General features: G+C 35.4%; 1 protein-coding gene and 1 long non-coding RNA gene across 4 annotated transcripts in view; both read right to left on the minus strand.

The window, feature by feature from the left end:
* Positions 1 to 2,334: 2,334 nt before the first annotated feature.
* On the minus strand, positions 2,335 to 5,024 carry LOC125785734 (uncharacterized). Its single transcript, XR_007428075.1, has 2 exons — positions 4,681 to 5,024; positions 2,335 to 2,589 (listed from the first exon to the last, which is right to left on the minus strand). It is a non-coding gene; the product is annotated as an uncharacterized LOC125785734 (long non-coding RNA).
* A 6,163-nt stretch (positions 5,025 to 11,187) lies between these two features.
* LOC125784867 (calcium-transporting ATPase type 2C member 1-like) overlaps positions 11,188 to 16,328 on the minus strand; it is a 69,024-nt gene continuing 63,883 nt past the window's right edge. For all 3 annotated transcript variants that reach the window (XM_049468872.1, XM_049468874.1, XM_049468879.1), the window contains exons 24-27: positions 15,252 to 15,399; positions 14,934 to 15,029; positions 12,429 to 12,570; positions 11,188 to 11,349 (exon numbers count right to left, since the gene is read on the minus strand). In XM_049468872.1, the coding sequence (XP_049324829.1) occupies positions 11,228 to 11,349; positions 12,429 to 12,570; positions 14,934 to 15,029; positions 15,252 to 15,399 (508 nt within the window). In that variant the 3' untranslated portion in view covers positions 11,188 to 11,227. The remainder of the gene's footprint in view (positions 11,350 to 12,428; positions 12,571 to 14,933; positions 15,030 to 15,251; positions 15,400 to 16,328) is intronic.

Raw genomic sequence — 16,328 nt, forward strand, 5'->3', positions numbered from 1 at the left:
AATAAATGAAATAAATGTTGATCAAATAATTTACTAAATATTTTTGTGCCATCAAATTTATGAAACTCTGTAATTTTGGAAAGGAACTGAACATTTTGGGATGTGCAAATAAAAAAAAAGATAAAAAAAAAAATTAATAATGTTCTCACACATTTGTTAGAAACTGAGATCCTCTGTTCAACTGTTTTTCTTTTTTTTTTTATAACAAATCAGGATTATAACAATCTGTTGTCATCATCGTGATTTAGTTAATTTTATCATTTTATCATTTCTAGCCCCAAACTGATTTAGTCCCAGCTTTGTTTGGAATATGTAGCAGGTTTACAGGGCTGGAATAATGTATAGAATTGAGTGAATAAATGACGTTAATGTTGAGCAGATCGTTTAATAAATATCTGAGGTTTATGCCGTCTGCAGTAAAATAAAAGCTAAAGTGAATGTAAAACATTTTTTTTTAATCTGCGTTTTCTGTATTCTTTATTATTAAAACTTTTTACAAAATTGGAACTGCTATTGTTCTTCTCTAAGGCTCTATGCTCTTACTCTTGGCCTAATCTGTGCACATTTATTAAGTAATTATATACAAAATTATATTAAAAAATTATATCTACGGATCAAGTTTTTCATATTTATAGATTAAGTGTGGTATCGCACCATTATATATACACTATTGCAATACTTTTCTAGTATTGATATACCAGCACTAATAAAGAAGCAGTAAAACCACTCTGCTGAAGTACAGCACTGCTGGAGCAGCATTAGCATTAGCCGCTAACCGTGCTAAGCACTAGCTCTCTTTCGCTGTTCAGAGGTGAGTATATCAGACTGTAGTCTGTAGCGTGTTTACTGTGTTAAAATAAGCTACGTGGAACAAACTGTTAATATCATCCTGGTTTACCGAAACACTCAGGGTGTAGCGCCATCAGGCAGCATTAGCCCGTTAATGCTAATGCTCCAGCCTTAGTGCTGGAGAAATTTGGGAATCTACGTTTACTGTAAATAAACGAAAGTGCTTTAAATCACCCATATAAACAGTTTTCAGGAGGGTAATCTGTGTAGGATAACATCCAGCACTCATTTAACTTTTTAGGGATTACAGTTTTGTTTACTTAGCTTAGCTTAGCTTAACTTAGCTAACTAAGTGGCGGGACCTGCTGTATTAGAATTCCTTATAGCGTCTCTTAAAATGTGCTTTATAATCCGGTACCTTGTAGTGTAAAAAATTGGTAACACATTGTAAAAAAATTAAATGTAACGCATCGGTAACACTGTATTTTAAGGAACACAAATTAGGAGCTTATTAATGTCTTATTATTTGCTTAATAAAGCCTTAATTAGACATTTATAAATGATTTATTCACTACTTATTAGTCTTTATTCTGTGTAAGGGTTATTGGTGCTTAATTAGTGGTCTGTTATGTGGAAATGATTAATAATGGCTGTATTAGTTCTTATAGTGCACTATAAACAGTTATGTTAGCACGCAGTTAAGCAGGTTATTAAGCATTAACTATTAGCCAAATCATACACGTTATTAGTGTATAATTGGTCGCAATCTGATCTATGTGAATTTGGTACGGTTATAGCTGTGCTGGAGTTTACTGAGTTAATCAGGGTTTAATAAGTCACTAATAGACCAAGAAGTGTACCATATTCTAAAGTGAGGTTCTGTTCATCACTAATTACACACTAAAAAGAACTGACTAAATATTTCATCAACCAATCCCCCTCATGATGTACTTAATAAGGGTTTAATTAGTCACTAATATACCAAGAAGTGTACCATATTCTAAAGTAAGGTTCTGTTCATCACTTATTACACACTAAAAAGCGCAAAATAAACATTTAATAAGTCAATCTCCATCACAATTTAGCTAATAAGTGCTTACCCAGAAGTGTACCATATTCTAAAGTGAGGTTCTGTTCATCACTAATTAGACACTAAAAAGAACTGTGTGTTTGACTTCCCATTTACATAAGTTGAATGTCAAAAATGCAGTTGTCCTAATGAAACAGAAAACACATTTTAGCACATTTATTCTCTATTGAATTCAAGCAGTTTTATTTTCTATTGGTTTAAGACTCTCAACTGTTAAATTTAAATGTAGATTGACTGACTGACTGGTCGAATGTGCAGATACCAATATAGCTAAAATGGTAACTGTAACAGCAATGGCAACATATGAACATGACTTATCAATTATTATGTACCATTTATTACCACATATTTTGCAGTGTACTATATATTGTACTTTATATTTTGAACAATACACTTCACTATGTATTCAAGAATATATTGTAATATATTACTATCAATAATACACATACCATCTATTACCACACATCACAATTTATTTTATTATATATTTAACAATACACTTCACTATAAATTCAAGAATATATACTACCATATACTACTATATGTATAATACAAAAACAGATAAAGGTATGCCTAAAGTTCAGAAAAACATCAACATTAAAGAGTTCCATCAGTAGCACTCGTGCCGTCCCACTGGCTGTAGCTTGTGCTTTTGCAGTCTTCCAACAATGGGCTGAGACAGTGATGGTGCCTTCCTTCCCCAGTTTCACCTTATAACAAAGGAAGAAAATGAGAAATAAACAAACAATGACCACCAGCAACACAATGCTACTTAGTTACAAGTGGGTCCGAATACTCTTAGATTAAAAACAAGTTTCAGTATTTGGAACCCACTGCTAACAAGCCTAATTTAAAGGTAAACTGTGATAGTTTAATAATGTACAGCTAAATCCTTAATACTAAATAAATTAGCATAGCTATTTCATGGGATAAAGTGAGATAGCTAGATTAGCTAATTAAAACATATCTCAAAGTTAACTAGTTAACTTAAAGCTAAGTTAGCTAGTTATAACTTATAAATTAAAGCTAGGTTAGCTAGTAATACATCCAAAATTAAAGATAGGTTAACTAGTTATAACATAAATTAAAGATAGGTTAGCTAATTATAACTTAAAAATGAATGCTAGGTTAGCTAGCTATAAATTATAACTTAAAGCTAGGTTATCTAGTTCAATTAAAGCAAAGGTAGCTAGCTAACTTAAAGTTAGGTTAGCTAGTTAAATTAATGCTAGGTTAGCTAGTTAAATTAAAGTTAGGTTAGCTAGTTAAATTAAAGTTAGGTTAGCTAGTTAAAATAAAGCTAAGTTAGCTAGTTATAACTTATAAATTAAAGCTAGGTGATCTAGTAATAAATCCAAAATTAAAGATAGGTTAACTAGTTATAACATAGATTAAAGATAGGTTAGCTAATTATAACTTAAAAATGAATGCTAGGTTAGCTAGCTATAAATTATAACTTAAAGCTAGGTTATCTAGTTCAATTAAAGCAAAGGTAGCTAGCTAACTTAAAGTTAGGTTAGCTAGTTAAATTAATGCTAGGTTAGCTAGTTAAATTAAAGTTAGGTTAGCTAGTTAAATTAAAGTTAGGTTAGCTAGTTAAATTAAAGTTAGGTTAGCTAGTTAAATTAAAGTTAGGTTAGCTAGTTAAATTTAAGTTAGTTTAGCTAGTTAAAATAAAGCTAAGTTAGCTAGTTATAACTTATAAATTAAAGCTAGGTTAGCTAGTAATAAATCCAAAATTAAAGATAGGTTAACTAGTTATACCATAGATTAAAGATAGGTTAGCTAATTATAACTTAAAAATGAATGCTAGGTTAGCTAGCTATAAACTATAACTTAAAACTAGGTTAGCTAGTTCAATTAAAGCAAAGGTAGCTAGTTAAATTAAAGTTAGGCTAGCTAGTTAAATTAAAGTTAGGGTAGCTAGTTAAATTGAAGCTAGGTTAGTTAGTTAAATTAAAGCTAGACTAGATAGTTAAATTAAAGCTAGGTTAGCTAGTTAAGTTAAAGTTAGTTTAGCTAGTTAAAATAAAGCCAAGCTAGCTAGTTACATTAAAGCTAGGCTGGCTAGTTAAAATAAAGCTAAGCAAAGGTAGCTAGTTAACTTAAAGTTAGGTTAGCTAGTTAACTTAAAGATAGGTTAGCTAGTTTAATTAAAGCTTGCTCAGCTAGTTAAATTAAAGTTAGTTTAGCTAGTTAAAATAAAGCTAAGCTAGCTAGTTAAATTAAAGCTAGGCTGGTTAGTTAAAATAAAGCTAAGCTAGCTAGTTACATTAAAGCTAGGCTGGCTAGTTACATTAAAGCTAGGCTGGCTAGTTACATTAAAACTAGTCTGGCTAGTTAAAATAAAGCTAAGCTAGCTAGTTACATTAAAGCTAGGCTGGCTAGTTAAAATAAAGCCAAGCTAGCTAGTTAAATTAAAGCTAGGCTGGTTAGTTAAAATAAAGCTAAGCTAGCTAGTTACATTAAAGCTAGGCTGGCTAGTTAAAATAAAGCTAAGCTAGCTAGTTACATTAAAGCAAAGGTAACTAGTTAACTTAAAGCTAGGTTAGCTGGTAGCTAGGTTGGCTAGTTAAACTAAAGATAAAGTAGCTAGTTAACTTAAAGCTAGGTTAGCTAGTTAAACTATAGCTAAGGTAGCTAGTTAAAACTCATAATTTAAATTGTGTTGACTAAGCAGTTTAGCAAGAATGTACACCTCACTATAATTTTTAAACTGCTTAAAAAACTTAGCCTTATTATCAGCATGTGGATTCTTTAAACTGTGTTCTGATGAGCTACTGTTTAAATTAAGGACTCACCTTGCCAGATAACTTTAGAAGGACTGCGGGGACTGTTGGGTCAGAGTCAGGTATCCAGCTGGTTGACACAGTGCTCACTGCATTGGTCCCTCCGTCCAAGAAACGAGGGCAAACCATAACCTGTATATTCATTCAGTTCATTCAAACTGAGAGCCAATTTTAGCGTCTTTTGTCCGAACATCATCCAAAGCATAGTCCCGCCCTATCGCGCTGTAACTGCTGATACTTGTTTGTCTAAATCAGGCATGTCAAACATACGGCCCGCGGGCCGGACCAGGCCCGTTGGATGATTTAATCCGGCCCGGCATAAATTTCTGAGTATGTCAAAAAAGAAGCGAGTTTCTAGCTCATTTCTATCAAAAGTGTGATGACACGAAATTTGTTTGCACTCATGAATACAGATCATTAAAAATAAGATTCATCTGGTTTCATATTAAAGACAGTTAATATTGTGCAGTATGTTCTCAGCTTCAGTAGGCCCAGCCTAGTAGTTTGATCTGATGTAGTCTAATCTTATTGCCCATGCACTGCTATAACTTTTATTTTGTATTTCTTTTTTTTATTTATTTCAAAGCAGTATGACAATTAAGGTGAAAATATTTTTTTCATAGCTCACACTTGAGTTTGTTGATGTGGTGAGTTGGTTCAGGTGTAAAACTGCATTCACTCAACTGTTAAAATAAACCAGTTGTTAACACATTCACCGCCAAACATGAAAATCTTTTTTTTCCATTGTTTTATGAATAAATGTGTTGTGCTTAGAAAAGATCCCTTTTCATCCATGATTATAATATGTAGGGTAGGCTAAAAATGTAGGCTGAATAATAAAGTACTGAAAAACAAAGCTAAATATTTGGAGTTGACATTCTTTTACTGATCCGGCCCACCTGAGAACAGAAAGTCTGGATCCGGCCCCAGAGCCAAACTGAGTTTGACATGCCTGGTCTAAATCTTCTGCTCCCAGAGTTGCCAGGTTCGCGGTTATCCTGCCAAATTTGGCTTGTCTGAAAGGTACATTTTCTTCAAACTGAAAATGTAACAATTATGATTTAAGGAGAGGGAGGGTATTTTCAGCAGGTTACAACTGAGACACAGCACATTTACAGGAACTGACCATAGCTAATGCTTTTTTTTCTTGCAATTATTTAAAATGATTTAAAAAATGTAATACATTATTAGCAATATAATAAAAATCAAATATAATATAATATAATAATATTCGTATGCCCTTATACACAAAATGAATGATAAATCACAAAGTAAAATTAATAGACTGTATAAGTGTAATACACCTAAATATAAGATTTTGGGCTAGGTCTGTGTAATGTATGTAGCATTTGGGCAAAAAAAAAAATGTAATAACTTGTCAATCTTTGTTACATTAAAATTTTTAATATGCAAACATGAATATGACCGCTTTATTTAAGTAATTGTAGATGATGTAAATGTAAATGTATTTTGTTTATTGGGTTTGTAACTGTGGACCTTTATTGGCACATTCAGGATGTATTTTAAACCATGGTACGCTTTTGTCTCTTTTGTGAAATGCTTAACTAAGAAAGACTAATAAATACAAAAAAAGCATTTGGTCTAAAAAAATATTGCAGTTTAGCAGTTTAGAGATTTTGTCTTTATTGTGGTATGTTTTTATATTTACCAATATATAGACATAAATGGTCCATGCATAAATTGTCATATATTAAACAATAGATGTCCTTTTTTCCATATATGAAAACTTATTATTTAATATATTGCACTATATTTTCCAATATATTGCCATTTATTATGTTTCATAAGGGCTATTAGTTACATAGCACCAGAAAGTAAACAAATATACCAAATAATTCCTAAATATACTAAATTGTTCCAAATATATCAAATTATTCCCAAAGATTCTAAATTATTCCTAAATATATAGAATTATTAAGATATATCAAATTATTCCCAAGAGTACAAGCCGTTTATTCTGAACTAATTAAGAACTAATACAGCCATTATTAATCATTTCTACATAACAGACCACTAATTAAGCACCAATAACACTTACACAGAATGAAGCCAAATAAGTAGTGAATAAATCATTTATAAATGTCTAATTCAGGCTTTGTTAAGCAAATAATAAGACATTAATAAGCGCCTAATTTGTGTTCCTTAAAATAAAGTGTTACCAACGCATCAATTTCCTTAAAAATCAATAATCAATCAAAATTAGTCTATCAATCTTTGAAAGACAAAAAATCTCAGAAGGAAGAGTGAGAAACACAGCTGTTGTTAAAGATTTGTAGAAATTTTAATGTACAATTGTGTTCTGAAACAGCGATAAAAGATTACCGGCTTCAATTGTGCAGAACAATAAATTAAATACCAACTTTATCAAAAAAAAAAAAAAGTAATAATCCAACACCACCCCCTCTTCCTTTCATCACATCCCTCTTCTTCTAGCACTTCTGACCAGCCTGGAAAAAAACAAAACCTGAACCAAAACTAACAACAGCGCCCCACTGAGGAAAAACTAAAGATAAAAAAACGTGATAAAGATGTACTGCATTATAGAGGAGAAGAGGAACGTCCAACTGCTAAACTTCAGTGTTTCAGGCTTTTCCTCAATATGAAGAAAAGCGTACAGATCAGACCTACGCAGGGCTGCAGGATACGCCGTCTGTTATCGACGTTACAGTCATTATCTGTCCCATGACTTTTGCCATTGATTTTTATAGTTGGTACAATTCCCATTAGTGTCGACTAAATTTTCTTTTAAGAGTGTTTTCACACCAGCACTATTTGGTTGGTTTGTACAATAATCGCATATCGACTATTAAATCAGGAGTAAAGCAGAATAAAGTTATCCAAAAGCAGTGTGTAAGACTGGTGGAGGAGAACATGATGCCAAAATGATTAAAAACCAGGGTTATTCCACCAAATATTGATTTCTGAACTCTTAAAACTTTATGAATATGAACTTGTTTTCTTTGCATTATTTGAGGTCTGAAAGCTCTGAATATTTTTTTGTTATTTCAGACATTTCTCATTTTCTGTGAATACATCCTCTAAATTATGATATTTGGGAGAAATGTTGTCTGTAGTTTATAGAATAAAACAACAATGTTCATTTTATTCAAACATAAACCTATAAATAGCAAAATCAGAGAAACTGATTCAGAAACTGAAGTGATCTCTTCATTTTTCCAGAGCTGTACTTCATATTTGAGTTAATGGCTGTTCAGGTGCAGTTTAACCTGATTAACTACCCAGATAATTACTACTACAGCTATTAGCTAATGCTAATCTCCGCACCATGCATCCCAAAACGCTAAAAACGCAGCACTATACGCTGCTAGTGTAGAACTCAGAAACTTCTTTTTGTAGTTACTTTCTTGCTTCCTCGTTAAGAGAGCTCTGACCAATCAGAGGAGACATCGTAGTCGGGTGGTTTGTTGGGACGCATTTTTAGTATGTTTAGGTTTTCACCTGTGCGAAAACAAACCAAATCGAACGTGAAATGCTTCAAGTAAACAAACTCATCAACTGATTCAGACCAGAGAAACCAACTACAGGTGTGAAAACATACTTTTAGAAACATTAATAGACATGAGAATTGTATTATTTTGTGATTTGCTCAATTAGTGGATTAATCTGCAGCTCTGTAGCTCCCAGGTTGCCTCAAAACTACGTAAAGTATTGAATGCTGTATCTAAATGTACAATAATTATTCTGTATCCTGCAGCCCTGTAGCAGGTTAGCTTTAAAACCTTCAGAGTTTCAATCAAACCCCAACCTTAAACCTCAACCAACGCTCCAACCAATCAGGATCTACTACTTTAATCTACATTTCTTTTACTGTTTAAGGCTAAATTTGATGAAAATAAACAAAAACTTGTAAAGTTAAGAAGAAATTCGTTTTTTTTTCGCTTGAATCATTGTTTTTGTTACATAATCACTACGGGGGGAAATATTTAAATTTCGAATACAGATTCATTTTTCATTTTTTAAGGAATTTAGATTGTCAGCTGTTCTTCAAGATGCAAAATATAAAAATCTGAAAATGTTAAAAAAGGATTCATGTTTTCAGATGGACAGTGTGGAGGAGGGTTATAATTCGATATACTGGAATGTTTAAAAAATTACGATAACCCATTTCTTTTATTACTAAAAATGACGTTTTATTAACTAATTCCTATTTTTGAGTAAATCTCTTTAATCAATGAGAAAATGTACCTGATAAACCTCACACTGACCGTGATGATACAACCCAACCTACTACTGATACAAAATGCAAGAAATGAAAAACTGAAGAATTGGAGAATTGACTCAAAATGTTTTTTTTAATAATGAGAATTTCCCCTGAAATTCTGATAAGGTGCAAAAAAATAAAATAATAATTAAACATGGAAAAGTGAATGAAAACCAATTTCTTCTTTACTGCACCAAATTGAGGAACAACGCAATAATAATCAAATTTTACATCAGATTTTCTATTTTTAAATTTAGCCTTAAACTTTCATTTTTTCCAAAGAAAAAATTGATCCGATAAACGTAAAACCGACCGTGATACTGCATACTGCATCTACTCGTCCACTACGAGAAACGAGAACCAGCTAACTACGGCAACTCCAACAGCCCAGAATACAACAGCCTCACCATGAATACCTATAACCTTCAGAGGGGGCGGGGTTAATATCAGGGACACGCCCCTGTACAGTGCTTAAGTGTATTTTTTTGTTTTAAACAGATGAAAACGTACCTTACGTAATTCTCCAGTTTCTTAAAGCAGGGATATTCTACGTAGGAAAGCCCTAAAAAATACATTTTTACTGAAATTTCTTCCCAGATTAGCTGAGCCAATTAAATACAATCCCTCGCCTCCTCAGATACACTGGAATTAGACTCCGCCTCTTTTCGGATCATAGCCAATCAATGCATTAGCATTATCAATTGGCAAGCGCCTTTAGAAGGAAAGCGCCGTATCCCCAGCTCTGATGATGACTGAAGTGATGAGGGAATTGAGAAATAGCATGGTATTCAATTGTGCTCGCTCAGACTCCGGCTGCTGATGGCTTTCGATGAAGGTGAATGACCCTGAATTCGTATAGTGAACTCAGGAGCTTGGGATTTCGAACCATCGCCAATCAATGCATCAGCAGTGATAACTGGCAAACTCAAACCAACAGCATGGTTTTCAACTGTGCTCGCTCGGACTCCGGCTGCTGATGGCTGCTGATTGCTTTCGATGAAGGAGAATGACCCGGAATTCGTATTGCGACTCTCCGTCCATACTATTACGTCAGCCGTATCTTAGGCTAGAGTTATACTTGCTGCCAATACACTGATTTCACGTACGTACGATTTCTGCTTCATTTAACTTGCGTGAGAATTTAGGTGCTGTGAAAGCTTTACGCTTAGCTTCAAAGTTTGCCACAAAGTTTGAAAGAACAGCTTCCTGCACCTGTATAGGATCATCTTTCCTTGATGCTGTTGCAAGTGGTACTACACATCGCACAAAGGCAAGTTTCTACGCCAACGTACAGCCAAACAGCTAATATAGCTCTAGCTCTAGTCTGCTGAGCCACAATAACATGAGTATATTAACCAATAGAGGGCGCTCTCAGTGCTTTTGATCCTCTTAACATCTTAAACGACAAGACAGTTTTCATCTTAGAACTTCTTAGCGTTTCTACAGTGACTCAATCAATCAATCAATCAATCAATCAATCAATCAATTAATTAATTATTTAAACAACAGTGCACAAATGATGATGCTTCCAATATCGTCCAAAAACACCCACTATGTGTAAATCTATCCAATAATCATTCATTTCCCACTGCACACATAGTGGTCAGCTGATAGATTAGACTAGATTAGTATTAATAATAATAAAAAACAATCAGAAATGAACCAAATAAACAAAAAACTAAAGAAACAAACAAAAAAGAAACACCCTGGTTCTTGTTTGGCATGGAAAATTCTTCGTCTTCGTCTTTTTCCGCCTTCATGATTCGCCGGAATGCAAAGAGGCATCGAAACCCAAGTTGTTCCACAAAACTACAACCAGCAACGTGTGCTCGCTTCAGAAAAAAGAGAGAGAAAATAATAATAAAAATATATAATATAATCAATATAAACAGAGACATCATCAACAGCCACTGTACCGACAGCCACAGTATCCGATAAATAACGGTTCGTCCAGATGCCGTGGAAAAAAATAAGTAGTAGTACAGTCTTATAAAGCAGCACATCAAAGCGTCTTCAGGATACAGGACGGCTTCGGGCCGCCGGGCCGGTGCAGTTCCACCCGGAGACCAGCAGGGGGCGGCGCAGGGTCTCACAAAGTCCTGCCGTCCACGCCCGTGGACATGAACTCAGGCGCTGGACCCGTCAAGGCTGACCTATGACCGCACCTTCCGCTCTTCTGTACTGAAGCCTTCAGTCTTTAGCTGTGGACCCACCCAGTGCACGTCCCCAAAACTCCGCCCCCACCTCCCCGGAAACCCCGCCCCCCCCCCCCCCCGAAACGACACCGCTCGCCCTCTTCACCGGACGCAACGTGCGTCATACTTCGTGGAAGAAGTCGGCGGCGTCCGGCCGCTCGCCCCCCCGCCACCGCTCCAGCTTCTTTATGACCTCGGAGACGAAGCAGACGGAGGACGTAAGACCCACCAGGAACAGCATGTCTGCACGGAGAAAACAACGAGAAAGAGACGAGAAACGACAAATCAAATCTGATCAGCTAAAAATTCAGGTTTTCATTCTGATAACTGGTTAATTTCATGCAGGAAAAGTGACATTTATTCTTTGAAAGACACCAAGGAAGAACCTCCTATATGACACATGCATTTCTGGACAAGCTGAGAGCTTAGTGATGATTCTGTAATGATTCAGCTTGTCCAGAAATGCATGTGTAAAGCGTGTCCTTCCTTGGTGTCTCAAATCATGAATTCTACAATTTCCCAACTGCGATCAAATTCTCTACTGACTACAAAAAAACAGAACAACAGATTTTACATCACTGCAAGTACAGACTAGGCATGCTGCCGAATGGACAGGACATCACTCAGGACAAGTGGACTGAAGTAAAAAAGAAACGATAAAGCAAATCTGATCAGCTAAAACTTCAGGTTTTTATTCTGATAATTGGTTTAATTTGATGCAAGGATTGATATTTCTTGCTCCTGGAATAGTAAAATTTAGGCTTTGAAAGACCACAAGAAAGGACACCACTTATGACACATGCATTTCTGGACAAGTTGAGAGCTTGTCCAGAAATGTATGTGTAAATGCATCATTTAGTGGAGTCATTCAAAGCATAACTTCCACTTAAAATAGGTAAAGCCAACAGGAGAATGTTTATAAAAATAAAGGCTTACTGCGTAAAAAAAACAACAATCATCCTGTAATATTTTACTGATTTTCTCACTTTTAGTGACACTTCTGTATCTCTCAGCTTGTCCAGAAATGCATGTGTCGTAAAGCGTGTCCTTTCTTGGAGTCTCAAATCATGAATTCTACAATGTCCCAACTGCTAGAAATTGGTGGTTTTCAAAGCTATTCTTCTGGATCTTCTATTTTTTATAGTATCTTTTAGTGCCGGTTGAGTATCAGCTTGTCCAGAAATGTATGTGTAAAGCGTGTCCTTTAGCTGTGTTTTAAAGATTTATGACTGGTTGGTCAGTGCAATTCTACATTTCGTTTGTTTTATTTGCTGCACAGTAATCGTAACAGGTTGGATAGAAGTAAGGATTGAATGTTTTACCAAAAATACTGAGGCTTTCAGTCTGAAAGACTTTCTGCAGGGGAGGGAAGTAGATGACGAGCAGTTGACCCATAATAGATCCCAGAACAGCGTAGCAGAAGGTCCGGTTACTGCACAGCCCCATCTCGTGCACCATCCGCGTCTGAAACCAGATAAATCTCACCTTGTGTTCTCAGCTTAATTACTCAGGAATCCCTTCACACATAAACATAATCCATACATGATTAGAAAGGGCGGAGCTTACTCTTTCTAAAAATAGCGATGAGACCCAGTGCGGTAAAGCTAAATCTACAAGAAACTCATTGAGAGAAAAACACCTAAAAAAGTGAAAAATCTCCTTCCCCAACCAATATTATTTACCTTTAGTGCTTCAAACATATTTATATGATGTTTCAAACCAAATAATATCAGTAAATAAAGACTCAAAAGTGTGAAACTACCTGCTTTACTCAAACTAAAGCTAGGTATGGTGTGCGCACTACTTTATATAGTTTTTTTTTACTTGCACATTTTAACTAAGTAGTTATTTTGCACTAAACTAAAGTTTTATGTATTTATTTATTATAGTATATAGTTTTCTTTGTGTTTCCTGATTAAAATACTGAAAGGCATAGGCTGCTCTGAGTGTCAGGTGGTTTTTAGTATCTACATGTATCCTAGAGGTGTGATTATTGATTATCAAGAAAAAAAAAAGTTCGTCTGATGCTGTTTCTCCATGTATTTTATCAAAGTAATAATTAATAATCCATGTAATGAACTCAAATCATCAATATTCTTATGCTTTCATCTCACATACACTCTAGTCTAGGAACCATTTTTGAAAAGATATCTTAGGTGTGAATATATTTAAACTCTATACATTCAAAAATAAGTATATATAAAAAAAAACAGGCACTTGGTAAAATTTTGAGCAAAACATGATCAGTTCTGCATCCTTTTACATTTTAAATGATTATATTTTTGAGCAGCTGTTTGTCTTCTGGAGTAAAAGAGATCAGGGCATGTGTCTGTCTGATATAATTACTGTGTTATAAGACCTGAAAGAGGAACTGAAAACAAAAACGAAGAAAAAACACACCAAAACAGCCTAGAGTTCAAAGGGTTAATCCCTGAATCAATAAAAATATAAAATAAATAAATTAGAGATGTCAATGTTAAGGCGTTAATGCACGTGATTTATTTGGAATAAGTAATGCATTACTATTTTTTTATGCAAATTAATTATGCCACCAGGTTTGACCCCAACTTCCGCCATAATCTGGTCTTAATCTGATCCAGCTATCAAATATACTTCCTTTTAATTTTTAATCGAGCTAAACTGCTGATAAGGCAGTTTAATCACATATATGAGCCAGATAATACACTGCTATGAGCTGCTCCATGCTGTTTACACACTAAAAGCGCAGAAATATGCAGCGTTTACTGCTCACATCTGTGCTGCAGGTCCCATTGAAAACACTGTGTGGTCCAACAGTCTAAAGCGCTGCCACTATGTTCAGAAGATTGCTGGTTCGAATCCTGGTCATGCAGCTTGCCATCAGCTGCAGGAGCCCCGAGAGAGCACAATTGTCCTTGCTCTCTCTGGGTGGGTACAGTAGATGGCACTGTTCTTTCCCCTCATCACTATGATAGGGTGATATGGATCAGCACAAGGCTGCGTCTGTGAGCTGATGTATCAGAACCGAGTCGCTGCACTTTCCTCTGAGCGTTAGCGCTGTAATGCTACTCGGCAGCAGTTCAAAAAGAGGCGGAGTCTGACTTCATGTATCGGAGGAGGCGTGTGCTAGTCTTTACCCTCCTGGTGTTGGGGCATCACAAGTGATAGAGGGAGTCCTAATGAGTGGGTTGGGTAATTGGAAAATGGAAAAAATTATATATAAAAAGAAAATCCATCCAGCGCTCGTTTGACTTTGAAAACGCGCCTTATAATCCGGTTTATTGAGTAATCTTATGCATGAAAATAGGCTAGAAAATATTATACTTTTTAATTGAGCTAAACTGCTAAATAGGCACAGTTTATCTGATATATTAGCCATATAATATACTGCTATAAACAAACGCTGTCTCTGCTGCTCCATGCTGTTTACACACTCAGAGCACGGTATGTGCTGCATTCACTGCTCACAGCAGGTACACTGTGGCAGATTTTATTGTGCTTTTAAAAAAATAATGAAAATAATACATTTTAATTAAATTATAAAATATATCAATTTTATCTCATTTCTTTTTTTATTCTGATTTTCTGCTTGCATGGTTTATTGGCCTGTGTGAAACCAAACCAAACAGGGAGAAACACTCCAAATAAATAAACTCATCAACTGATCCAGACCATAGAAACTAGAGACTACAACTACAGGTGAAAACTTTCTTTTATACTCAGCTAATTAAGTTCTAATTCAGAAATCTTTACAATTTATTATTTTATTTACATTTAAATATCCACTTTAAAGACTACAAATATATATATATATATATATTTTTTTTATAATTTATATGTATATTTACCTGTGAGCGTGAGCTGAGAGCGTTGAACATGTCGAAGAAGACGAAGCAGGTGAAGGTCATGGTAGTGTCTCGTGGAGTGATCTCGTTGTCTCGAAGCTAAAAAAAAACAACACAGAGTAAAAAACACCAGAAATCAGCAAAAACAATCATCTGCTGTGTGAACAAAGCCTCGTGTTTTTCTGTAATTCTGGGTACTGATTATCCTGTGTTTCCGTTATTATATCTGAAATCTGAAACAGTTAGCATCAACAATTAGCTGTTAGCCATTACGTCTTATTCGGCATTTTTGGCTTCATAATAAAAGTCCTCAAACCCTACCTCCCTCCAGAAGACGAACAGCGTTCCACAGACGATGATGAAAGCCGAGGCCAGGATCTTAACGATCAGGCTGCGCGTGATGATGCTGTCCCGTACGTTACGCGGAGGCTTCCGGATCACATCGCCATCTACAGGCTCCACCCCCAAACTGCAACCACCAATCATCACACAGATCAAATTACAAAGGACATGAAATCAAGGCTATTGAAAAGAGTTTATCCTGTTTTTATTGCAGAAAGTCTACTGTCCACAGAAGACCTTCTACTAGATGTTTCGAAGCTTTACAGTGAGGAAATGTGTGTTTGGTAGATGATTTGCTAATACATTTTATACAGTTGGAGAGTCTGTGAATTTCTCTTTTGAATGGAGAACATTTGTAAGGAACATGTATTTATGGGATGAGAAGCAGAGCTGAGTATGTGGGTTGCGCCCATGAAAAATGAGCCAAATCCATCCGATCAACCAATCATCCATCCTCCATTTATCCATCCATCCATCCATCCATCCATCCATCCAACTAACTAACCAACCAACCCTCCATTTATCCATCCATGCATCCTTCCAATTAATCAACCATCCATCCATCCAACTAACCAATCAACCCTCCATTTATTCATCCATCCATCCAATCAATCAACCAACTATCCAGCCAACTCATAATGCAACCAACTGACAACCAATCCAACCAACCAATCAACCCTCCATTCATCCATCCAATCAACCAACCATACAACCAACCAACTGAACAACTGACCATCCATCAATCATCCAACTAACTAAACAACCAACCAACCCTCCATTCATCCATCCATCCATCCAGCCAATCAACCAACTATCAAGCCAACCATCCATCCATCCATCCATTCATCCAACCACTTATCCAATCAACCATCCATCCCATCAATCAATCAACCAACCATCCATCCAACAAATAATCTATACAACAAATAATCCATCCATCTAACCAACCATCTGTCCGTCCATTTATCCATCCAACAATCCATCCATTCATCTAACCAACCGACCGACCGTCTATCCATCCAACAAATAATCCGTCCAACCAACCAACCAACCATC

Source organism: Astyanax mexicanus, chromosome 1 (assembly GCF_023375975.1).
Source record: "Astyanax mexicanus isolate ESR-SI-001 chromosome 1, AstMex3_surface, whole genome shotgun sequence".
Lineage (NCBI taxonomy): Eukaryota > Metazoa > Chordata > Actinopteri > Characiformes > Acestrorhamphidae > Astyanax > Astyanax mexicanus.